The sequence below is a fragment of the Panthera leo genome, chromosome C1 (genome assembly GCF_018350215.1).
Source record: "Panthera leo isolate Ple1 chromosome C1, P.leo_Ple1_pat1.1, whole genome shotgun sequence".
NCBI classification, from domain to species: Eukaryota; Metazoa; Chordata; class Mammalia; order Carnivora; family Felidae; genus Panthera; species Panthera leo.
In genome coordinates, this window is record NC_056686.1 from 128,206,177 (window position 1) to 128,232,987 (window position 26,811).

Below are 26,811 nucleotides of genomic sequence, written 5' to 3' on the forward strand. Positions count from 1 at the left end.
ATAGGAGTTCATTTAAATTCTCCATTAAATATGTATCTCCTTTTTTTCTATTCTGAGAATCCACTTTTTCAAGGACATTGGCAGTAAAAGAAAAGTATATCGTAATTACACATTTGCTTTGATCCATGTAACAGAAAACATTCCCAGAATAATATTCCAGCTACCAACACAAGTACTTTAAAATGTTCATTTTTGTTCAAAGGTTCTTCTCATTTGTTTTTACATTTGAATTTTATCTATATCTTATAAATTTTACATGTAAAGTTGACTCACCACAAGTCTTTAGATTAATGTCATCTCAGCCCTTTTGGTTGTCTAAACTTCAGTGTCCCCTAAATTCCTAAGTTACGACTCCTGGAAACACTATTCCTTGAGTTCTTGCATGTTGTTAACAGTTTATGCATTGTCTTTTAATTGAAAATCAGCTTTGCTGAATCTAAAATCCTTGAATCATTTTTGTGTGTTTCTTTGTTTTCTTTGTGCATCTTTCAAATAGCTGGTATGTTTTCCTGTCAAAAAGTCTCATGACCAGTTTGATTTTATTTCCTTTATAAAACATCTGGTAGTCTTGTCCAGATACTCATAGAATATTTCCTTCTTTTTCTTTAAAGCTTAATACTTTTACCAGGATATGTCTCAGTATTAGTTATTCTGCGATACCCTTTCAATAAGTAGTTGAGTCTTTTTTTTTTTAAGTTTTTTTGAATCTTCTTCAGTTCTGCTTTGTTGTTTAGGTTTTCTTCTTCATAAAATCTTATATGCATGTGGCATCTGTATTGCCTCACTTTTCTAATTGCTAGTTTTTCTCAAATTATTTTATCTCTTGTTCTTTTATCTCTATGTTCTTTTATCTCATTTTTCTCCACTTTTTTTTCTTGGACAAAAAATGATAATTTTTTTAATGTTTATTTATTTTTGAGAGAGAGAGAGCACAAGCAGGGGAGGGGCAGAGAGAAAGAGAGCAAGGGAGACAGAATCCAAAGCAGGCACCAGGCTCCAAACTGTCAGCACAGAGCCCCACGTGGGGCTCGAACTATGAGATCATGACCTGAGCCAAAGTTGGATGTTTAACCAATTAAGCTAATCAGGTGTCCCCAAATGGTATATTTTTATTCTTGTATTTCTCCTAGTTTCATCTTCATTTCTGAAAATGCTTTTTCTTTTATTTCTATTTACTGAGTTCTGTCACTAAAGGTCTGTGTCTAATTCTTATTTATGTTGTTCTTTCATATCTATGCCAGTTTTGAAATTCTTATTTGTTTCCTTTGAAGTAGTAGTTTGCATGCATGTCTGTTTTTCATGCATGTCTTTCTACTATACTTTCTTATCTATGGGGACACTATTTTGACCTTTATTACCTTTTTTCATAATACTGTTGTTTGGGATTTGAATTTGATCATTTTCTTTGCTTATTTTTTTGTGTGTGAAATCAAGTTTTGTGAACTTTTGGGGGGGAGTGTATTTGAGGATTGCTTTTTTCTAATTTCATTTTCGTGGTCCAGGGCACGTTCATTCTTTCCCTCTTTTGTTTTTAGTGTTCGGAACTACAGCAACTTACTATGTGAGATTTACTGGATCCTGTTTCCTTCCCTCTTTGTTTATTGGTCCTTTCTTTTCCTTTATTGGTAGTTTCCCTATTTTGCTCCCTTAGGAAACTCTTCTCATCCACTTCTCTTCAGTGCAGGGAACTATTTTGGAAGGGAGTTTTGGCTTGTTAATACATCAATGCCCAAAATCTCTCCATGAACCCCTTTCTAGCCACCTGCTTCTGGAATGTACAAAATCCTCCTATGCTCAGGTTTAGTTTTCCATCACGGTGTTCTTGTGTATGGCAGATGCCTCATTGTACCTTTTGCTTTCCCCTATTGGATGCTGATGTCACACAGGTCCTATAACTTCAGTCACTGGTCCCCGTATGTTCATAGTTTATGGAGATAACTCATCACTTAATTTCATATTAATCACATTACATAATTCATCACATAATTTCATTTTCCCATATGTCTCTGTCTTTGCTCTTCTTGCACTGGAATATCCAAAGATTTTTTTTCACTTCTGTAACCATCTTCTCAGAATCTTTGAGAATATTTTTAAGCATGAGAGGCATAAATAACAATTCTTCAGGACCAGATTTTTCTCCTGTAGAGGTCGTCTCGACCTTTGAGAATCAGAATTTATTTCTTTTAATTCCAGTAAAATTAACATACAATGTTATATCAGTTTCAAGTGTATAATATAGTGATTCAACAATTCTATACATTACTCTGTGCTCATCACAAAAACAAAAACAAAATTAAGCCACTGGGACCATACCAAAGTAAAAAGCTTTTGCACAGTGAAGGAAACCATCAGTAAAACAAAAAGACAACCTACTAAATGAGGGAAGATATTTGCAAACAATATATCTGATAAGGTTTAATATTCAAAATATATAAGGGACTTATACAACTCAACACCAAAAAACAAATACAATTTAAAAATGGGCAGAAGACATAAACATTTTTGCAAAAGGGGAAGATATTTGCAAACAATATATCTGATAAGGTTTAATATTCAAAATATATAAGGGACTTATACAACTCAACACCAAAAAACAAATACAATTTAAAAATGGGCAGAAGACATAAACATTTTTCCAAAGAACACATACAAATGGTCAAAAGACACACAAAAATGCTCAACATCACTAATCATCAGGGAAATGCAAATCAAAGTCACAATGTAGTATCACTTCACACCTGCAGAAGGGCTGAAATCAAAAACACAAACAAATGTTGGTGAGGACGTGGGGAAAGAGGATCAGGATTTAATTTCATTAAACATCTCCTTACAAAGCATTGCAGGGGTATTTTGCGAATTGTTTTACCCCATTTTTCCAAATAAGAAAACTTAAGTTAAAAGCATTATATATCCAGTTCTGCCTCATGAGAGAGATGGAAAGAAACAGCAGAGCTACTGTCAGTAGGGCTAATCAACAAAATGAGGGAGAAACCATCTCACATTAATCAGATAAAGCCTGTAGCAGAATAAAAGCGTTCATTTTTCTGTATCTGGTGGGAGTTGACAAGGCTAGACTTTGCTCCTGCTCATCTCCACATAAGAAATATACTGAGTTACTTAAGTTTACAAGTACCTGGACTTAAGTGAAGTTTTTTCAAATTGTGTTTGTTAATAATTAAGTGTTAGATGCCTACGTAGCTCAATCAGTTAAGCGTCTGACTCCTGATTTTGGCTCTGGTCATGGTGTCACGCTTCCTGAGTTCAAGCCCTGTGTTGCTCTGCTCTGACAGAAGGAGCCTGCTTGGGATCATCTCTCTCCCTCTATCTCTTTCCTTCCCTGCTCACTCTGTCTCTCTCTCTCAAAAAAAAATTAATTAATAAACTTAAAAAATAATTAGGTGTTAGAAAAATATCAAATTATACATTTTTATCTGGATTTCTTTAAAATACCTGAATTAACGGTCATCCTTTATGTGGTGAATCAAAACCACATCAGTAAATACTGATATGTTTTATTAATGAGAGATGCTATTATTTTAGGAAATGTCATCTAGATTTTCTGGAAAATGTATGATAATTAGAAGTTTACATTCTCTTTTTATCAGATATGCAGATCTTTGTGGAATCCTTACATTCAGGAAATATGATCATAGTCCTGTTTGTCTTCTAATGGCAGCTTACAAATATCTAGTATTATTGCCCAGGAAGAACCAAATTATCCTATACAACAAATATTTATTATTTACCTTCTTTATTCCAGACATAGAAAAAGCTTTTCAGTGTCCAAGAAAATTAAGATATGACTCTCTTCAAATAGTCCATGGGAAAGAATGCACACACATTGATACATGTACATATACAGTGGAAATGTTTAAAAAATGAGATTATTCCAATTTTATGGGCGCAAGGGAGTCATTGGTGGCTCTCCCATGGGATATCTGATTTAATTTTGACAGATGAATACAAATATTCAGGTCAGGCCCAAGGGTAAAGGCCCTATTGCTAGAGAGAACAAAAGGTAAGAAAGCACAATGTCATAAGAAAGGATTGAACTTTAAGATAAGTGCTGGTTTTCAAAGGTAATAAGTTAGAAAATCCAGTCTCATAAAGGGGGCTTATTTACTAGAGACTAACTGGTTCTTACTGGTCATCTCTTTCCCTAGCAAGTAAACTTTAGCTATATAACCTTGATCTTTACAATAAAACTGGCCCAAAGTTGACTTTGGGTTAGTTATCCACACATCACTTTCTCAACTTCGTTTAGGAAACCGACAATATGTCATTGCCTAAATACTCTAGAGGAGAGGAGATTCAGGTTTGTATTTGAGGAGTCTTGGTCCAATAAAGAAATCATCCAGACATAAGCCTCCTTTACCATTCTTTTTTTCTGAGCCCTACTTCCAGCTCCCTTGTGACTAAGTCATTATTTCATAACCTTCCTACAAATAGCTAATAGAAAGAAATAAGGAGAGAACACTAACGTACCTATCACTTCTTAGCAGTGCCAGGGCAGTTTTTCTTTTTAAGTGGAACATAAAAATATTGCCTAAGGTTAGGTTGGATTGTGTTTGTGGATTCCCCTCACCCATACTTTCCCCTTTGTCTGTTTCTATGGATAGAGAATCAGTAGGAGAGTTAGACGCAGCGTTGGTTTTCAATATATTAATTTCTAGAAAGTAATTATGGAAGTCTACATGATTATGAATTAGGGGTTAGGCTTAACTGAATATTTTAAAACCACATCCCACCGAACTAAAGATTGATAGACTGTGAGCTCTGAGGGAGAAAATTCTTAAATATCATCAAATTACACTATCCCCCGATCCACTTTTCTCACCCAAGTTTAAATAAGCAAAGATCTATCATATACAAGTAAATTGTTCAAGGTGACATAATTTATGTGTGTGTTATTATCTCGTTTGCTTTATTTGATGGTGTAGACTAAACAGGTACATAAGTTCTAACACTTATTCATTTGGTTCCAACATTGATTTTTTTAGAAGGTAGAAAATCAGTAAAACACTAATCAGGGGTATCTACCTAGATACCTTCATTTTTCTTTCATTGGCAAATCATTTAACTTCTTATTCCTTCTTATGAGAACAAACAATCAAATTAATTGGTGAACTAGTAATAAATTATTGGTAAACATTTATCATGGGATTCACTTGCTGATAATTAAGTATAATTACCTGGTTTTGATGGCCCTTCTTTATCATTTAGAGATAATTTGATATAATTAAAATGTAAAATTAGTTTAAAAGTATTGACAGATCATCCAACTAGAAAGTTTCATGGATAAAAAAGTGTGTTTCAATGGCTCCAAACATTTAAAATTAGAAGAAAAGTGGGGTGCCTGGGGGGCTCAGTCAGCTAAGTATCTGACTTTGGCTCAGGTCATGATCTCATAGCTTGTGAATTAGAGCCCTGCATCGGGCTCTGTGTTGACAGCTCAGAGCCTGGAGCCTGCTTCGGATTCTGTGTTTCCCTCTCTCACTCCCCTCCCTCCCCCCCGCCCACTCGTGCTCTGTCTCTCAAAAATAAACCTTAAAAAAAATTTAAAAATAAGTAAAAATAAAATTTTGTATCATTTTTCTGCATACTTCAGTGTAATCCAACCTTATCATTTTGATTAATAGCCAAGATTCAGTTTATAGGTTGAGTTCTTGCTATAATATATGAAAAAGTAAAAGGAATAAAAATAAATAAAACATCCAATATAGAAATGATGATTTGGTAACCTTAATTCAGAGACTTTTATTTCTCTTGTGGTTTAGGCATCTATATGCCTCTTCAGATTTGGGGGTTTGAATTGTGTCGTTGTGACCATATTTAATGGTATTTATTGAACAAGATTTTTAGAGATTGATATGGGAAGTAGAAACCATAATGTGTCATGGCTTCAAGCAGTTTATAAAGAAAGGAAGGAGCCAAGGGAATAAAGAAATCATGGCATTATTATAAGGGCAGGTATAGTATAGAAGTATATGTGTATGTATATATGTTCAGAGACAAATCCTATAGAGTAATTCCTGAGCATGGGGGGAAATTTGCTCAGGGAGGAGGAAAATAATTTATCTTTATTGAAAAGTATCAATGATGAAGCCTTGATTAGTGTTCTGAAGGGAAAGGATAGGATTTTAGACAGTTGAAAGATGATTCCAGTAGGTGGAACTTGAAGGTTCACCATGGCTAGAAAAGTTGGATGAAATGTGGCAGGTGGGTTTACTGACTCAAGGGCATTATATGACTTGAGGCTGTAAGAGGACCCATGGGCAAAGTGATATTCGCAGGAGGTCACATTTTTACATTCATTTTGTTTAAAGGGCAATATGACGTGTAGTGGCTCATCCCCTGTGGATCAGACAGCCTCCCAAATATGAGGGAAGTTCTGGTGTATTGGCAATCTTGATTTTATAATTCTCTGTATATACCTGTTCCAGGGTCTTAACAATTATTTTCTCATTAAGATTTTCTGCATGGTTATTTCTGTTGGGCTATCTGAGGGCACGGGGACATTGTCTTCCTTTTCTCATCCATTGAAACATTCAAGAATGCATTTTATCTCTTGCTATGTGGCAGGCTATTTGAGAGTACAGAGTGTGTTTAATTGAAGAAAATAGTCTCTATGTGCCTAATTCCACGTGGAAGACAGAAATGTAGCCTTCACCATAACCTAGAAAAGGAGTTGTCAGGTGCAAAAAAACAAACAAAATACCAATTTATAGTGAATTACAAAATAGTTTTATTTTCTCAGTATTATATTTAACACTCTCAGTTGTCTCTTCCCTGTAGTTGTTACACAAGTGCTTACATGTACACAGATAACCATACATGATTTGCCACCTAACTATGGGTCCATTCTGACTCTGTCTGCTCTTTGATTTTCACAGTCCTGTGATCCCCACTCAACACAGAGAAGAACCCGCCACCTGCTAAGACCCTCCCTGAATTCAAGGTCATGTGCTGAAGACTCACAAGTGCGGCCTTGCCTCCTCAATGAAAATTGCTTCCAGTTCCAGTACAATCTAACAGGTACGGTTGAAACCCACAGCCATTCTATTTTCCCTGAACATTGACTAATGGGAGAATGTGTGTGTGTGTGTGTGTGTGTGCGTGTGCGTGTGTGTCTTCATTCTTGGGATTCAGGACTGACAGTAGAATGTGAGAGTGTATTGCACGCAAGGCCGAGGCTTTGACGTTTCCAGTGTCCCTTCACAGAAAGAAATGCCCGCACTTGGCATGTAGCTTTAGCAAGGCCACCTGGAATCTCAAAATTCCGAGATGCTTCAAAAGACTTGGCAAAGTTTCAGAAAAGAGCTGAATTAAGCCATGATAACCACAATAACAAAAATACACAGCAGGGGATAATTTACCACTTAGGGAAGAACGTAGTCATGCTGTCATAGAATTTAGCTCTTTCATGGCCTTTTTTATTTCAAGAAATTCAAGCTTGTGGTGTACTTGCTCAATGGGTCTCAGTAGGATAAATTGTAGTCCTGAGTGGACAGGGATACTTTAGAGGCACTGGGAATCCCTCCGCCTCATTTTTCAGCCACTGCTCAGGATTCTCCTGTGTCTCATACCACAGACTGTTTAGTTACATTGATTTGCTGCCTGCCATTCCCAAAAGGAGCAGACATGCAAAATGCCACAAAATGTGGAACCATGTTAAGTCTCGGCACTGAATTCAGTACTGACAGCCAAACCACCACAGGCCTGCCGAGGCAAAGTAATAGTCTCTTCTGAAACAAATTCCCCACTGAGGTCACGGTGGCACTATGATATTTCTCACATAGAAAACTTCATAATGAATTCTGGGGGGTGGGGTGGGGCAGTCTGATTGTCTTTATTGGTGAAAGATGACTTAATGTATTTGCCCTCTTTAGTTAAAGGTGCTTCAGATCCTTGATTTTTATAGTAATTTTTCAGAAATAAGTGAAATTTGCTTTACTGGAAGAGAGAGCATGTCTTTAAAATACTGATTTTACTATGCATTGGTTTACTGTTCCCATTAAACTCATACGTAGGTCATTTATCAAATATGGGAAGTGTCCTTAAAGAGGTTCTTGATGTATATCATCAAAGACCATTCTTTCTAATCACACCAAAAGTAAGAGTTGGTTTTTGTTTTTGTTTTTGTTTTTTTTAAGAATCAGATTAATTATGGCATAATTCATTCAGACTCCCAGTTGTCTAGTTTGCAATGCAACTATCCAGATCTTTAAAACCTTCTCTCCTGGGGACACCTGGGTGGCTCAGTCGGTTGAGCATCTGACTTCGGCTCAGGTCATGATCTCACAGTTTGTGGGTTCGAGCCCTGCATTGGGTTCTGTGCTGACAGCTCAGCGCCTGGAGCTTGCTTCGGATTCTGTGTCTCCCCCTCTCTCTGCCCCTCCGCTGCTTGCACTCTGCCTCTCTCTCTCAAAAGTAATTTAAAAAAAAAATTTAAATAAATGAATGAATGAATAAATAAAATTCTCTCCTGAGACAATAATTTGAAAAAAATTAGATTTTCTGTAACATTCATGTAGTTCTGAGGTACCTCTCTTTCCTTTCTCAGGCAAGTGTCTTAAGACACTTAAGCTCCACTGTACCAACTTTACCAAATGGTTTAGATGACTGGATTTGTTCCTTGAAAATAGTTTCGGGTTACATTAAGCAATAGCATCATCTCTGGGTTCCTTTTCTATCAGTTATCCCCCAGCAAACAGATGATTCGAAACTAGTTTTCCTTTACCATCCTTGTTGGTGTCTTTCCTTTCCTCTTCAGCACAACAGTGACACGATCTCCAACAAACCATCTGTCTTTTTACTTTTAGAAAGCAAACTTAGGAAGGTAACTCACTTTGATTTGGTTGTTTACTTGTTTTGCTGTAAAAGAATTGCATGGTGCTTTGTGAAGCCACCTGGAAATTATTTTAGGATTATATATATGCTATCCTGCCTCACCAATGCAAATAATCAAAGGTTTGTTGTATTTTGCTCACATGACCATAATTCTGAAACTCAGTGTGGTGATCCTATACCTGTAGAGTGGAGCACATGCCAGCTGAATGAAAATGCTACCTGCGGACAAGGTATCAGGACCCGCCTTCTGAGCTGTGTACGCAGCGATGGCAAGCCAGTTGGTGTGGACCAGTGTGAGCAGGTAATTGGTTTGTATTTGTATCTCATGCTAGGGGCTTTGGATTTTTTGTTGGTTTTGGTTTGTTTTGTTGTTGTTGTTGTTTTTTGTTTGTTTGTTTGTTTGTAATATTAGTCTACCATCTTGACGCTTGGTATAAATGACAAACTCCGATTCCTTCTTGCCAAACTAGGGCTCAGTTGTAACTGGTGTAGCACAGTTATACCTCACTAGTTTGAACTTAGTCAAAATGACCAGGAAAGGTTATTTTGCACTGAGGAAATGGGTCGATTAAACAATTATTTGTATTACTTCCAGAACTTATATGTATGTACATGCTAACAAACTATTCATATCAGGTGACTATAATATTTAGATATGATTCTGTGTTAGGCAGGTGATTCATTTGCATGTATGATAAACACTGTGCCTTGCACATAAGACGAACACTGACACTTGCTATTAGAATATACTCCTAATTTGCTTAGCAAAGCCTTGCTAGATAAATAGCACAGTTGTACTTTTCTTCTCAATCTAAGTTAAAATGCCTCCCTACAAAGTGCCAGTTAGTGAGTTCTGAATTTTTGTAATGATGTTACTGTTCCTTTTTTTCCTGTGATGAACTGTATAGTTTGGACAAACGCTGTAGTCAAAGCTGTTGCAAGTAAGTTGCATTTCCTCCCCAACGTCAAAGTGAAAATCACTATGGGGACAGTTTAATAGAAATAAGAATGACCATATGCTGTCACACTAGAAGAATCACCAACATAGTTTTTAGAATTGAAAATTCCAAACTTTGGAAATTGAAAATACAGGGTCAGTGAACTCATATTTCCACAGAAGCTTCCCTCACAAATTGGCTAATGGAAATTGGTACCATTTCTCCTAAGATAGGTGGAGTCCACAAGTGAAATTAGAATCAAAACCAAACTTTGCTCACCTGTCCTGACTTAAGTATTATCCTATCAAGTATTAAAACATGGCTCTCTTAACTAACAGTATAGCCATAGACACACAACAACTTTGAGACCAGGCCATCTGATGAACATCCCATTTGGTGAAACTGTAAAACTGGCCAATATGGGGCAAAGTTCTGTCCACCATGTGTCAGCGATTTATTTTAACATTTCATTGAATCTGCCTCTGTAGAAGTCTGCAGGAAAAATAAATGGCCAATCTGCAGCAACTCCAAATAAGTTGAAAATGTTACATTTGGTATGTGTAATAATTTTTTTCTTTTGATACAAAGTAAGTTATGAACTATTCATTAATAGAAAAACCAGTTTCCAAATACCGTAAGTTAAACAAATATTTAAAGAATATTAAAGAAGTCCCAAACTATTAACCTATCTGGAATATCCATGCATCTCAAATGGATCATCGATACTATATGGTAATTTCTCTTTTGCCCATGCAGCACGTAATCATGCTAAAATCATTAATTTTAATTTGGTGTGGACATTGCTAACATTTAATATGTGTTCAATGTCAGAGTTTTCCTAAATAAGCACATGGTGTATGATTTCTGTAGTGGAATTTTTCATTATTCTTTCAGTGTTTCTTAGATGATTTATTCTCTCACTAAGATCTCTTCTAGCTTGGCCATCACAAAAAGCAATAGATTTTGCCTAGATGCTGGTTTCAGAGACGACAAGAGAGAAATAAACCAAAGCACCAACTTTTCCCATGATTAAGAGTTTGGTTAGGTTTTCAACCTAATTGATCTTTTTAATGAGCATAGTTGTTGATTTTGTTTTTATCCTTATTATTTTTTTAGCCTAGATAGCTGTTAATTTTGAGCTCTCTATGTGCTGTTGACCCATCCAGAAGTGCAAGGTACCTGAATTTAAAACTGAGGCATCCTCCTGATTCTGTGTTTGCTAAACAAGGACAGATTTCTGTGGCATCTAACTGCCTACTCTCCCAGAACACTAATTGCAGGTCTATTCTAGAGTTGTGGATCTCATAAAAATAAATTGGGCCAATATATTTCTCATTTGTGATGTAAGGACAACCATTTTCTGTGACTCCCACCAATTTCTATGAGAGGATATTTTTCCCTGCAAAGATGTAGAAAGATTATTATTGTAGCATAAAGGGCATAGAATAGTCTTTCCCATGAAAGGATAGTGATTTATTTTGACAGTGATATGATTCTTCAATAAAATCATACTTTATTTCCATCTACAGCGTAACTTGGAGAAGCCCCAGAGAATGAGCATTCACTGCCTGGTGGAATGTGTAGTCAACTGTCAGCTCTCAGGGTGGACAGCTTGGACAGAATGTTCAAAGACTTGTGGCCATGGAGGTACTTGGTTTCCCTATGTTTGTTTCCAGTAAACAGTTTGGCTTTTAAAAAAATTTTTTAATGTTTTTATTTTTGAGAGAGAGAGACAGAGCACGAGTAAGGGAGGGACAGAGAGAGAGGGAGACACAGAATCTGAAGCAGGCTCTAGACTCTGAGCTGTCAGCACAGAGCCTGATACCAGGCTCTAAACCATGAACTGCAAGATCATGACCTGAGCCAAAGTTGATGCTCAACCCACTGAGCCACCCAGGCACACCCAGACAGTTTTGTTTTTAAATGTCTTTCTGGGGGTGCCTGGGTGGCTCAGTCAGTTAAGCGTCTGACTCTTAATTTCGGCTCAGGTCATGATCTCATGGTTTGTGAGATTGAGCCCTGCATCGAGCTCTATGCTGACAGTGTGGAGCCCGCTTGGGATTGTCTCTCTGCATCTCTGTCTGCATATCTCTCCCCCCCCCCCCCCAAACAAATAAATAAACTTTAAAAAAAGGAAAAAAATAAATGCCTTTTTGTACGCCATAAATTGACAAATGATCATAAGGCATGTTGACCAGTTGGAGGCAACATGAGCCTGACCCAGAGGGGAAGAGATATAGAACTTGGTCTTGTATGAGTCCTTTACTTCTAGGTAGAGGTTGCAAAACTGACTTGGTAACAGTGGCAGACACCAGAGAAGCTGCTAGACCAGTGGGACAGTGTTCATTCAGAAGGTCATAAGCTCAGGGGCGCCTGGGTGGCGCAGTCGGTTAAGCATCCGACTTCAGTCAGGTCACGATCTCGCGGTCCGTGAGTTCGAGCCCCGCGTCAGGCTCTGGGCTGATGGCTCGGAGCCTGGAGCCTGTTTCCGATTCTGTGTCTCCCTCTCTCTCTGCCCCTCCCCCGTTCATGCTCTGTCTCTCTCTGTCCCAAAAATAAATAAAAAATGTTGAAAAAAAAATTAAAAAAAAAAAAAAAAAAAAAAAAAGAAGGTCATAAGCTCAACCAACCCAAAAAAATGTTGGCCTCCCTGGTTTTTGGAAGAACTATGTACTATGTAAGTATAGCTGACTCCTGTGTTGGGCAAACCCCCAAATCACAATCTCTTAATATCCTGACTGGAGACTAATTTGCCACTCACATGAAAGGAGGTGTTGCTTGCACTTTAAAAAGTCAGTCAAGGACACAGGTTGATGGAGAATCTACCACTTTAATACAACCAATATTAGCCGAATGGTGCCATCCAGTTGGCTCTGTGCAGGTTTTTATGAGCCAGTTTGGAAGTAGCATACATCCTTCCATCATCTATATTATACAAAATTTAGTCCCATGTTTCCAGTTCAGTGCAAGATGGTTGAGCAGCAAATGTATTCTCTAGATGGCCAGTAATTCTTAGCAACAGTGTTATGCTATAGAGAAAAAGGAGTATACATCTGTGGTGAACAGATAGAAATCATGACCACAAGTTCCCAGGATGCCAGTGAGCAAATGATATACAATGGCAAGGATTGAAGGGCAACTGATACTCAGGAGCTAGACAAATGGCTATATAGAGGGCACACCAGCACTGGGCCAAAGTAGGGACCAAGACATTGTCCATGGAAGAGAGCACAACAAGAGCATAATGGGAAAGCACAAACCTGTGGTTTAGGATAGGACTCTGATCCTGAAAAAGAATTTTAAGTTCTCACAAGGTAAACGTCAGAAAATTAGACTAGGGTCCTAGGGGAAAATCTTGTTGTATGATTAGGCACTAAGCAGAGGAGATGAAGGGAAGAATTGCAAGTTGCAGGAATCATGGAATCAAGATGGGAGGAGGGTACACCAAGACCTGCATCTGACTGTCAAACAGAAATACTTGGGAACAGATTCCTAGAAGTTCTGTGACTGGCCCACTGGCAGTAGTACATAGGCTAATTTCTGAGCTACTCTGAAATGAGTGTGCTGGCGTTGCCGATAATTCTCTGCCTCGGTTGGGATTGTCTGAGTAACTGTGGCAGGGTGCAGCCTGGAAAAGGGGCTCATCTGTAAACTGAGCTGTCAGATTTTGGAGAGGGTAGAGCAAAAAACAGTAGCTGGGATTTGTACTAGGAAAATGTGACTAAGGAAATTGAAAACTACTTCTGCAAAGAGCATCACGCACAATGAAAACGCGGGAGTCCAAATGCCCAATAATAACATGCCATTTTCCGCACAGTTGAGAGCCTGTAAAGAACCTCAGGAAAGCAAATGGCAAATCTTAAACCCAAGATTTCAGTGACTGACCTGCTTTTCCTCAAATATTCTGATCAGCTGCATGGTGTAGTTTCCAACTGGGCATCCACTTGAAAGTTGGGTAAATCTAGGTTCAAATTGCAGCTATTTAGGCAGATTACTTAATCTTTCTGAATCTCAGCTTCTTTATCTATAAAATGGAATTTATGCACGCTGGAGGTATTTTTGGTTTGAGAATTAAATGATATGAAGTATATGAACACCTAACACAGTAGTTGACACATAATAGGTGTTTATTTATGTTAATTTCTGTCTCCATCTTCTTAGCTGCCAAGAGTAGAGAGGGTCATCAGACACTACTTAGGATCTTTTAAGGATTATTGTATAGACTTAGTCACTCTGTCTCCCAATTTCATTTCTCATCCTTTTGCCCCATTCAAAATCACATTATGGTCACAGCATAAGTGTATTTTAAAATTGCAAATTTGTGGGGTGCCTGGGTGGCTCAGTCTGTTGAGTGTCCGACTTCAGCTCAGGTCATGATCTCATAGTTCATGGGTTCTAGCCTCATGTCAGGTTCTGTGCTGACAGCTTGGAGCCTGGAGCCTGCTTTGGATTCTGTGTCTCCCCTCTGTCTCTGCCCCTCCCCTGCTCATGCTCTGTCTCTCTTTCAAAAATAAATAAATACTTTAAAAAAAATTTTTTAATTGCAAATTTGAGGGATGCCTGCATGACTCAGTTCCTTAAGCAGCTGACTCTTGATTTAGGCTCAGGTCATGATCTCAAGGGTTGTGAGATCAAGCCCCACATCAGACTTTGCAATGGGTGTGGAATCTGCATCTGGGGTGCCTGAGTGGTTCAGTCAGTTAAGTGTCCAACTTCAGCTCACGTCATGATCTCGTAGTCTGTGAGTTCAAGCCCAGCATCGGGCTCTGTGCTAACAGCTCAGAGTCCGGAGCCTGCTTCAGATTCTGGATCTCCCTTTCTCTGCCCCTCCCCCACTCACATGCGTAGGTGGGTCGGTGTGTGTGCACGCGTGCACTTTCTCTCTCAAAAAATGCAAATTTCAACAATTGTTTTCCTATTGACTTAAGAGTAATTTATTCATTAAACAAATACCCATGTGCCAGTTCTGGTTCACTGTGCTGGGGATTGCAGCACTGGGGGGAGGTAGATACTTGCCCTCTTCTCATGGAGTTTACAATGCAACTGAGCGACAAGAGACAGTAAACAAGCAAATAGGTAATATTGTATGTTGATGAGTTCGCTGAAGACATACAAATGAGAGATGTTTTTCACATTAATGATGCATTTAGTCAGAACAACTGGTTGCTCCTCTGTCCAGCAGTGACTCAGCCTGGTTATTCTACTGCTATAAACACTGCAGTCTTGTCCTCATGGGTCTCTGGGAGGTGTGACTCTTATGGTGGTAAAGGGTAGCATGGAAAAGTAGAGAAAGGATGAGGTCCTATATTGCAAGCATGGTCCACAAAGACCTGTGGGATCTCACCTGTGCCTGCCTCTCTAGTCCCATCACCCTCCACCGGTGCATAGGCTCTCTATGCTCTAATACAGTATATTTCAGTCACATCCCTGAGTGTGGAGCATCTTACCATCACTGCACTACTGCCTCCTACTACTCTTAACTTGCATGCGTCAAATCACTTGCAATGTCTGCACGTCTGAGGGGCCAAACGCTGTTTGGGTTCTTCATGTGTGAATCCCCTCAATTCCTATGAGCACAATAGGTGGCACATCGGAGGAATTTCAGTTAATATCTGTCATTGCCCAGGTGGCTCTGGATCATAGAAGAAAGCTGGAAGTGGAAGAGCCTGCAGACTGGATCACAAGCCCAAAGGCAGCCAACCCCTGCCAGTGGCTGGTTTCCTGGCCCTCTAACTAAATGCATATGTCTTAGGTACATTACCTTAGAACGTATTCAGTGCAAAGGAATCAGATCCGTTCATTATTATTTTTGCCTGGCAGTCCTAATTCTGCCACTGTACCAAGTCAGTGAAACATGACAGATCTCCGTGTTGTGCTAATATACTACCTTGACAAATAAGACCCCTATTTGTAAGTTTAGCATTAAAGTATTATTTTAATTTTTCCAAGCAGTTCTGTTAGTGCTGTGGACTCCCCAGACCCTGGTTGTCTATTAGGAAGACAAAAACAAACAAATGAAAAAACATTTCCAAATCTGAATCCCACTATTGGAGAATTCTAGGCTATTAGAGTTTGAACTTAAATTCACCTTTTCTAAGCCAGAGAATAATAAACAAAGAGAAACAATCAAAGGTTTCCTAAGGAAGTAATTGTGTGAACTAAGGTACCAGTGGGATTAGGGAAGGAATGTTAACTACTTGGCAGAAATCAACTTGCATAAAGCACTTGGAAGTCATCTAAATAGTATCCATTGACATTCAATATAGCACTGGTTACAAATCACCACTAGGTAGTTTCTAAAACTCCATTAGCATGACTTCTTGGAAATCCTTTCTTGACCTTTAGATGTCTTGATCTCCTGAATTGTCAGATGTAATAATACCTTTAAAAAAATTATTCCATAATCCTGATATCTGTCAAACCCTCCAGTGATCTAAATATGAATGTATTTCATTGTTCCTTTATGTATTCAACAAGGATTTGTAAAGTTTATACCTATTATCCTGGCACTTAACAGTGTCCTCTTTCATTGACAACAGTGACAGTGTGAAAAATAAATTATATGGTGACCATGCTATTTAGATGTCTGTTCTTGAAGGCAGGACTGTAGAAGTGTATTCCTATGATTTACGTATATACTCACTGGATGCTTTCTGAGCTTCAGGCATTCTCCCAAAAGCTGAAGCTACACTGTGTATGGGACACATAAGATCCCAGGCAAAGACCCCTGACATTCAAAGTCCCACTGAATCCAGTGAAAAATTGGATGGCGATAACAAGACACACAGCAAGTAAACAAGGAAATAAACACAAAAATAACAGATGGTCAGGATGAAACCAATGATGAAATCAAAACAGATCATGTGATGGAGAATAAGTAGAACAAGTTTTTTGCAAGGGAGTGAGGGATGAGGGAAGAAAGGCCACTGAAGAGCCAATATCTATGTCAAAATTGAATGACAAGGTGCCATAGCTCTTATAACTGGTATTTTCTTTAAGTAGGCTGCTCTTCAATTTCACAAGCATTTTTTGACTACCTGTTATATTCCAGCCTCGATGTCAGGACCCACAAACAAAAACCTAAAAATAAGCATTTTTCTAATTTGTGCCTGATTTCAATCTTAAAAATAAATAAATAAATAAATTGAACAGTACAAAGAAGACTAGGATACATGGCCCTTGAATTTTTAAGCACCCACCCTCAGGATGGTGCTGAGACTGCCTTTGTGGTTGCATTATACCCCTCAGCCCTCAAACTTCTCCCTGATTCCACTTAGGGCACCACTGTTCCCTGATCATCACCCACCCCTGCCACAAGCAGAGAGTAAGTGTTTCCAAAATGAGAGAATCGTGTATTTAGATCATGCCTTGATCCTCGCACAGCACAGCCTAAGAGCAATAAGCAATAAGCTCTTCTGGAGCTGAAGAGGTTGGAAACTATCATTGAAAAGCATCTGTGCCTTGTCTCTTCTGAGACAGCACACCAGTAGCTGTCTTTTGTTAGCCTCTTTCCTTTTTTCCAACTGGTGGTGGCAATAGGGCACAAGTCACGAGAGGAGATAGTTTATTTAGTCACATTAAAGTGGGCAAGCAAGTTGCATGGGAGTCTGACTCCAGCACCTGTGGCTCTCGGCTGACTGCTTTATCAGAAGTTCACACAGTTGTCTCAGTTTCTGAATTCGCTGGCTGCCAGGCAAATGCTGGTATGCTAGATGTCCTAGATGCTTCCCCGTGAGCCACACTTCGCTGTCAAACCCGCAGAACTACATTGATCTGGGGAGAGATTTTCAAATGAGCTCTTTCTCTCTTTTCCAAGTGTCTGCATTACCTCTTTCATGTACACCTGATGCTTGGCATATACTTTCTAATTGTGTTAAAGATTTCAAGGTCAGAACAGTTCGAATCCAATTTATTTCACCTTAGATAGAGACTGATTCTAAGCTTCCACTAAGGGATCTTTTTAGGTAGATTTCAAAGATCAAAGCTTGTAATAGAATAGCTTAATATTTGGATTACTCATGTTCTTTGTTGAATTTTCATCAGTTCAGTGGAATGTAGAACTCCCTAAATTTAGCATTTCATGAATTATTTATTATTTAACCGATAACATTCTAAGAGTATTATTAATCTCAAACTGATTTTTTCCTATTTCATATTTTTAATTCAATGTATATGAGTTTATATTTTCTATTTTATGTAATCCAGCCTGACTTTGTATCTCCCAAATGGCACATAATTTTTCTGTCAACTCTTCCCTATAATGAAAAAATAATAATTTTGTGTTAACTCCAAAGTACCACAACTTTGTGATTTCCAGCATTTTTTTTTCTTTTAAGCAAAGGTAAGCTGGTAACCTTCATTTTTAGTATCTGTATAATACGTGATCAGTGTGGTATCCTTGAGCAGGCACAGTTCAATTGCTATAACAATTGAAAATTATATCAAGTAATTAGTTCCTATGACAAGAGAATAATAAGCTAAATTATAAAATTATAGAATGGGGAAAACCAAAGACCAGACAAGAAACCAGAAGATCTAGGTTTTCAAGTTGGGTCTTCTAATGGCAAGTCAGAGGACTTTGAACTAGTCTTTGCATAACTTATACTATTTATCTGTAAATCGATGAAATGTTAGAACATTTCATTTTTAACATGTATTGTTCAGTGGCACAATTACTGGAGCCAGGAGTGTTTTCGTAACTTTACAACAGTACTATAAAGGACAGGTATAACTTTACAGGTGAGGTGATAAGCAGTTAAATAATCTGCTCAAGGTCATGCAGCTTGTTATGGAGGAAAGATTTGAACCCATGTTCAGGTGTCTCCAAAGCCCCATTTTGCCCCTTTGCCTCTGACACCGTACTTGTAAATGTTCTTGTTGTGTATATGGCCCTGTGTTGGGTGCTATATCACTTTATAAAAATTCTCCTAATATATACATTTATTTAAAAATAAGCAGAGGAAATGGATCTCAGATTAGAACACAAAGGGCAGGGGCACCTGAGTGGCTCAGTTGCTTAAGCGTCTGACTTTGGCTCAGGTCATGATCTCACAGTCTGTGGGTTTGAGCCACACGTTGGGCTCTGTGCTGACAGCTGAGAACCTGAAGCCTGCTTTGGATTCTGTGTCTCCCCTGCTCATGCTCTGTCTCTCTCTCAAAAATAAATGAACATTAAAAAAAATTTTAAAGAACACAAAGGGGCAGTAAGGGCTTTAAGAAGTCCATCTGAATTTTCAGCCTCGTAAATATTTACTGGTTTCATAATCAACATTGTTGCATATTATCTGGTTTGTCTAATTGGAATATAGCTGCAGGGAGCTAATATTACTGACAGGAACTGTGTGACTCTAACAGACAGAGTAGCTGCAGGATGGCTAAAATCACTCTCTCTGCCCTTCTCTTCTTGTGTCACATGGGGAACTTCTTATTGGGGTATTTCTGCTGTATGTAAGTTCTTACAGTGGTCCATCAACTTTTGTTAGCTTTTAATGGGACTGAAATGTGATTATTGAGAGTAGAACTAAAGATAGATGGCTAGAACGCATTAACAGAGAAGTCTAGAGCTCTTTATTGCCAAGCAATACCAAAGGTGCCTAATCTTCTATTCTTGGAAAGCCTACTGCAATCCATGATACCATGGTCTTCTCTTGATCTCTAAACTTGTGGTTCTGGCTTAGCATACCTCACTCCCAGATAGATGGTCATGGCTTGGACTAGTCTGCTTTACTGTGAAAATCTTCTGGAATCTTTATCTTACCTGAGTTGAGCGTTCTCTAGGATGACAGGTACATGGGTGCCTGAAGCAATTTCCAGATAGGCCAAGCAATCCTTCTGTAGGGGAAACCCTTGCACCATAGCTCTGAATGCAGAACTGTTTATCTTCCATTTATAACAATGCCAAACATAGGCCGAAGATCAGTCTTTAAGTTTCAGATGGGGACCAACATTTTTACTCATGTTGTTATATTAGAAAATAACACTGATCCTTTGGGTGCCTGGGTGGCCCAGTTGGTTAAGCATCCAGCTTCAGCTCAGATCATGATCTCACAGCTTGTAAGTTCGAGCCCCACGTCGGGCTCTATGCTCACAGCTCAGAGCCTGGAGCCTGCTTTGGATTCTGTGTCTCCCTGTCTCTCTGCTCCTCTTCTGCTCTCTGTCTCTGTCTCTCTCAAAAGTAAGTAAACATTAAAAAATTTTTAAAAAATAAAGAACCTTGACCCCAAATTCATGTCCACCAGAGTGTATTTTTAAAACAATATTTACACTTAAATTTGGATAAAAAAATCTAAGCAATATTTAACTTTTTAAGTAAACTTCACACCACCTGTGGGGCTTGAACTCACATCCCTGACATCAGGAATCATATGCATTACCAAATGAGCCAACCATATGCCTCTAAGTGATATTTGTTAAGAGAATTAAGTAGTAGATGGCAGTATAAAGAGCCCTATGAAATCAACTGAACATTTTAGACAATGTAGTAAGTTTCTACTGCTTTCAGAAATTTAGTGACAAGTACTCAAAAGCAAATAAAGAGCTATCAGAGTGGAAGGTGTTAATACTATAATTTTAATTACTTTTTACTAAAGGAAAATATGAAATGTATGAACGCAGGTAGCACATTTATTGTAGAGGGTAGGCCTAAGTACACATCTCAGACTTGTCTAAGTGTCCTAACAATTACACTGTAGCATCTGACACCTGATTTGGACCAGATGAGATCCTGGGAAAGCACATGCTTTTGGAATAAAATAGACCTTTTTTCCAATCCTGCTAGCTGCGTGATTTTGAAGAAAAAAAAAGTTTTGTATATATATAACTTCTCTGAGCTTCAACTTATGAACTGAGAGTATTAATAATTGTGTCTGAATCAGAGTCTGAGATCGGGATTCTTGTTGAAGTGATTTATTTGAGGGTAGTGGGGAGAACAGGTGTTCTCAGGGCAATGGGAGCAAAGCAAGCAGAATAAGGAAGGGAGAAGAATGAAGCAAGAATATTCTATATCATCTCTGTATCAAAGAAGATTGTATTCACTTATGTAATTTAGTCCCTCCCTCCATAATAAAGGATACTTTTGTAATGACAGAAGGTGTTATACAATAAATTATCTTAGCCAGAGACATACGTGGTTACTATTAATAGATTGGCATGACCAGCTGTTAATGAGGTTTTTTAGTATCCCCTTTCTTCTTTTTCATTTATTTTGTCATCTGCTAGAATTAGCCACTACTAACCTCAGGTAGCAGGCACCAAAACCTTAAGAATAAATCCATAGGAGGAAATACTTAAAAATGGAAACATTGTACTCAGTACCCTAATTGTTGGGTGCATATCAGAAAGGATGACCATCAACTTGAGATTGGCGACATTGAGCCCCATCCATGGTCAGCCCCTTGTAGTTACTTGTCAGCTCTGGAAGACCAACCTTGCCAACAATTGTGCATATGCCTTGAAAAGTCAAATCCTATTCAAAAGAAATAATTCCATGGTGGAAATCAAACCACTCTTAATATTCAAATAACATGGCATATGCACAAAGTGACTTTATCTACCACTAATACTGTATTTACACATCTACAGTGCATCAGGGTTTATGGGCATGTTCATATGAATTGCTCATATACTCTAATGAACTATTTAAGGTTAAATAGGTATGTTCTTTATTGCTCTATTATTCTTATATTTCCTTTTCTACTTTCCCCTATATACATACTTTGCAATGTTTGGGTCATATTCAAACTGTCCAGAGCTGCTATCAAAACCATAATTTTCAGTTAATCCAATGACTATGTATCAGGGACACAGAAGAACTGTTGTTTAAAGCATGCCACTGTAAAGGTACATGGTGGCTGACTCCTTGTATCTGAAAGTATGGTCAGAGAACCATTGCATTTGACTCCATTTCCTTTTATGAATATAGAAATTGAGAAATATTTGAATAGTTTTGAGAGCTTTTTACTGCTTTAATCTTCCACATCCACTTTGTCAGTGGAGCCTCAGAGTAAAGTCTGAAGACTGCTGTGTAATCTGGTCTCATATGCTTTAAATCTATATGCAGATTCCAATACAGGCCTGTGTGTGTGTGTGTGTGTGTGCGCGCGCGCGTGCACATGTGTGTGTTACAACTCATATGCCTCCCTGTTTGCTTTTTTTTTCTGGAGTTCTTACCATGTAATTCATTTTCCTTTGTTGCAAGTAATTATTGCCAATTTAAGTGTAGGCCCAATCTCACTGTTGCTCTTAATGAGTTCCCAAAATTCCTCAAGGGAGGAGAGGAAAAGGCTTAGAGAGAATTCCTAGCAAACTTACCCTACTGTAATTTGGGTCTTTATTAAATTGAAAACATATTTTATAAGGCAGTGCTTTTCTCTCTTTTATAGCTTGAAGAGTAGATGAATAGAGAGTCCATTTCTATTTCTACATCTCCTTGGTACTGCTCATGAAGCATCCTGTCTATAGTTACTATTGAATTCAGGTTCCAAATAGATTCCAAGTCCCATGTCTAATACTATTTAAGAACATAAACCCAAACAAGAGGAGTGCAACAGAGTGTCCAAGAAAATTGCCCCATTTTCAGATCTGAAGCATCAAGATATGCACAGTAGCGACCTTCACTCTTACTCTGAGGGCAGAAGGAATCCAAGCTAGAGTGGAAGGGGTTTAGTGAGTTGGGACCAGGCTGAATCATTAGTAGGAGTTTCATAGTTATATGCATTTCATATTATAATCCCCATAGAATACAGGTAGAAGCAGCCAGGGCCAATTCTAGGAATGGATATGAAATAGGGGTTGTTAAAACAGATGGTTAAAAAAAGAAGTTTCAACAACCACCTACTCTATTTTTGATACATTGTTAAGGTGGCTTATATGATATTTTTTGATTGATATAACCAACATGAGATGACTCTAAGGAATCTTCATCATCTCAGTATTTTTCACCTGAATCAGCATAATTGTGATTTCTGAAGGAAGCCAGTCCCTTTATAATATCAAAATATTCATGAACGAACTGACCATTTATGAAGCCATCCTCCAACCAATGACCTTTCTCCACTGATACATGTTGTGTCACTGCATCAGAGTATTCGTTGGTCAGTCTCTAGCTGAAAACAGAGTATGTACCCAGAACAAAGGGATACAAAATGCAATAGTCCGTACACCAAAGATAAACTGGAGTTCTTGAGAAAATTGGTGAAAAGTGAGGTGAAAGCCAAAGATTATGATGGTCAAACTGCAAAAGCCAGTCATGAAACAATGCACCTTTTATAGGGTAATCACCACATTATATAAGAAGTATCAGTAGCTGATTTATCATTTGTCCTCATAATGATTGCAGGGTCGCCATCATCATCTACACGGTAGTTGACAGTAGATCAAATAAAACTACTTGCATACTTTTCAGTTCCAGAAAAAGTCCCATTTAGACTTTTATTATTTATTAAAAATAATTTGATTCCTATTTAAACAGATGCATTTTTAAGTGGCATTTTCCTCAGCATGAGTTATCCTCAGATAATAAGGACTTTTTGTATATTTTACAGAAGAGGAAATTCATGCTCAGAGGAGTTAAAATACTTCCATGCGCTCACATCATTTACAAGCTGTTAATTTGAGAGAACTGTTTCCAACTGGAGAATTTTGATGCCAAGTCCAGGTTTCTTTTCACCATACATCCACTATTTTAAAATTCTCTTTCTCTTATATACTATATCACATCGTAACTTTAAACGTCTTTAATTTGGCCACATTTTCACTCCCCCCCCCCCCCACATGAAAATTCACTATCACCAAAACCATTTCTTCAAGAGTTTCATTTTAGGGTTCCTTTTGGAACAGTGTTGAGAGATGTTGCTTAATTGAATATTCCATCCATTCTGATGTTTGGAATCCCAGGCAAGTTTAGACTACCACCACTGGAGACGGCAGGCCTCCTTGTTGATACTGTCTGTATTCCATGCAGCTAAATTTAATACTTAAAACTTCAGGATGTGTGAAAGAGTGCCTAATTTGAGGGGCAATTTCTCTGATTATTTAATTTATACAACCCAAATCCCTGACTTAAAAAAGAAACTTAATGAAAGATATCAAGTACCTTCAGAAACCTTTTACACACTCATGCTTTCATTAGCAATATTTTTTCTCATTGAACTTTAATACTCGTCATTTAAACATGACAGTATACTTCAAAATGTAGGATTATTATATGCTCTTTGATTTTAAAATGTTCTTGGTAGTAACTGGCACTGTTTGAAAATATTATTTTTCCATTAGGATAACAAAAGGCAGAGAAATCATACGGCTGTGCTTACAATGAATGGTTTTAAGACTTGATTATTTCAGAAAGTAAAAGCATCATTTTTTTTTTCTGTTGAATACTTTAGGTCCCCCCGCCCCCCCCCCCCACACATACCTCTATGCCCAGCAAAAGGTATATCACTTTAATAGAAATAAATGAAACGGTTCTAAAGTAATGGCCATCTGTATGTCATCAATTCAAGAACAAACTTGAAATTATTTGGTTAAAATAAAATAGAGCCTTTTTTAGCTGTGATAAAGGCAACACTGCATTGTTATTATTCTTACAACGATTTATAGAACAGAATGGAATTATAATGACATTTAGGGTAGTAGGCATTTAGGTCAAGAGAATACACGTAAAGATTATTATAAAACTGAAGAGTATTTAAGCAAGAATTAATGTAAAATACCAAATGTATTCACCAAGTAGAGACAACATTTCATACAAATGATGTCCAAATGGTATTACTTGATTTGAGTGATGCTGGGTAGAACATCATTTCAAAAATGCATTCTACATAGGAACTCAGCACCCAAGAAGAATGGGTAGATTCTGTTATTCACCAAGCACAGGTTATTGTTGACTCAAGGTTTACTGTCATCCAAAGTTCCTTTTATCTTTTGCATAAAAGGCAGTGGTAAGTAGTTCTCCTTGCTCTCTCAACTCAGGGCTAATACAGTAACCTCTGGAGCAAAACTTCCTGGGTTTGAATCCTGTTCTGCAGCTTACTAGTTTTTTGACCTTAGACATCTGACTGAAACTCTACCTCATTTTCCTTATCCACAATATGGGAAATAGAATTTTCCTTGAGGGTTGTTATGATTCTTCACTATATAAGTATTTAGAATAGTGCCTTGTATATGGTACCTGGTCAACAATTGTGTTGACATATCATCACACATTTTCAGGTACCAAATACCACATAGATAATTTATGAAAATATGAATTGTACAAATATTCAGTTAGTACTTAATGTGTATGAAATACCATGTTAAGGACAGAAGCCGAAGCCTGAAGGCATAGAGAATACAGTGATTAGAACTTCCTAGTTTTCTTCAAAAGGTCTTCTCAGACCAAATTGGTTTACTACAAAATCAATAATATTCTGGTGGCCAGTAAGAGGTCTAGTCCACTGAAAGGTGAGTCACTCTTACTTGTCCCCAAACTTGAGGGCATCTGAGAATTATTCCTACCCAGGGCTTTCAAGTGAATTCTGTGTTGAAGTCATCACTCGCTTTCCATTTTATTATTATTATTATTATTATTATTATTATTATTATTTTAGAAAGGGAGGGGTGGAGGAGGAGAGAGAGAAAATCTTAAGCAGCTTAGCATGAAGCCCGAAGCTGGATGGCTCTCAGGACCTGAGCTGAAGTCACAGTCAGATGCTCTATGGACTGAGCCACCCAGGCACCCCCTAGTTTTCCCTTTTTCTTAACCTATAATTCTAGAATCTTTGGTATTGACTAAAAGATCCCATTTAAATAGCCTTAATAGCATTGGCTCAACCTATTCTTCTTCTGGTTTCCCCTGTTCCAGCCAGTTTGGCTTTCTGTCAGTTCTTCAGACAGGTTTTGCTACTTTGCATCTCATGACTTCTTCACATGCCCTTTCTTCAGCATGAGACACTTTCTGTATATCCTGTCTGGCTGACTCCTTCAGATTTCTACTTAAAGGTCAGCTGCTCATGGAAATGTTCTCTGATTCCTTCCCAGACTGGCATATATCCCCATAACATTCTCTCAGAGAACCCTGGGGTTTTTTGTTGTTGTTGTTGTTGTTTATCACAAATACAATTACACAGTTAACTTTATAACAACAGTGGAAGGACATCATAGTCACAGATAACTATCCACACAATAGTACCTCATCAACAAAGAAGAGTAAGGACAGGAGTGCGTCGGGAAAGAGCCAGAGAAAAACACAGACATTTACATTCTGTCCACTCTTCCCCTTCAACAGACTTATGACCTGATGCCCATAAGTGCCCTTAAAATGACATGGGAGCCCTGCTCTTTCTTGGCTGTTCCCATTAACCAATTTTCTTTTTTTATGAAATGAAATACCAGTATTTGAACATATTTTTCAAACATCATGCCTCCTTGACACAAGCCAACAACTTAATCTTGTACTCAGTTAAAAAAGAATTTGGCTCTAAACTGTAGGAAAATTATCCATGTTGAATTAATTGAGAGATACTCTGGAGATCTTGGGGTGGCACCTTCCTAAGGAATTTTCTAAGGTAATTTGAGTTGTGTGCAAATTTTTACCCTACCTGCTAATTTAGAACCTAACAAGAAAGATGCAACTCTATTTTTAATATTTCTAATCTTGGCCTAAAGTACAAGGTCTAAAAGGGCAGAAGCTACATCAATTTCATCACTGTATCCCTGGCCCATAGCAGGATGCCTGGATCATACTGGAGCTTAATAAATATTTGTTGAATTAATTAACATTCCACCAATGTTTATAGGATCAGTCTATTTGGGCAACAATATAGTTTGGAGTTAGAAAAACTAAAGAAGTAGAAGGCAGACAGAACTACAGAACCTTAATCATTATGCAGACTTTATAGACCCTGCATGCCCATAGGAACCTAAATTAAAATAGCAGAAAAACTGAGAGCCAGACATGACAAAGTTCAGTATATTTTAATGAAGACTTACGTATGGAAGGCAACATTCTGTCTTTTAATTCCCTTTCTAAGCCAGCCTGTAAACAAAA

The 26,811-nt window shown here is 37.9% G+C and overlaps 1 protein-coding gene across 1 annotated transcript in view; it reads left to right on the forward strand.

Annotated features, from left to right (window-relative positions):
* The window catches only part of THSD7B (thrombospondin type 1 domain containing 7B), a 746,473-nt gene that overhangs the window by 696,721 nt on the left and 22,941 nt on the right, over positions 1 to 26,811 (forward strand). Inside the window, exons 17-19 of the mRNA XM_042948618.1 lie at positions 6,894 to 7,035; positions 9,036 to 9,151; positions 11,318 to 11,435. Of these exons, the coding sequence (XP_042804552.1) occupies positions 6,894 to 7,035; positions 9,036 to 9,151; positions 11,318 to 11,435 (376 nt within the window). The remainder of the gene's footprint in view (positions 1 to 6,893; positions 7,036 to 9,035; positions 9,152 to 11,317; positions 11,436 to 26,811) is intronic.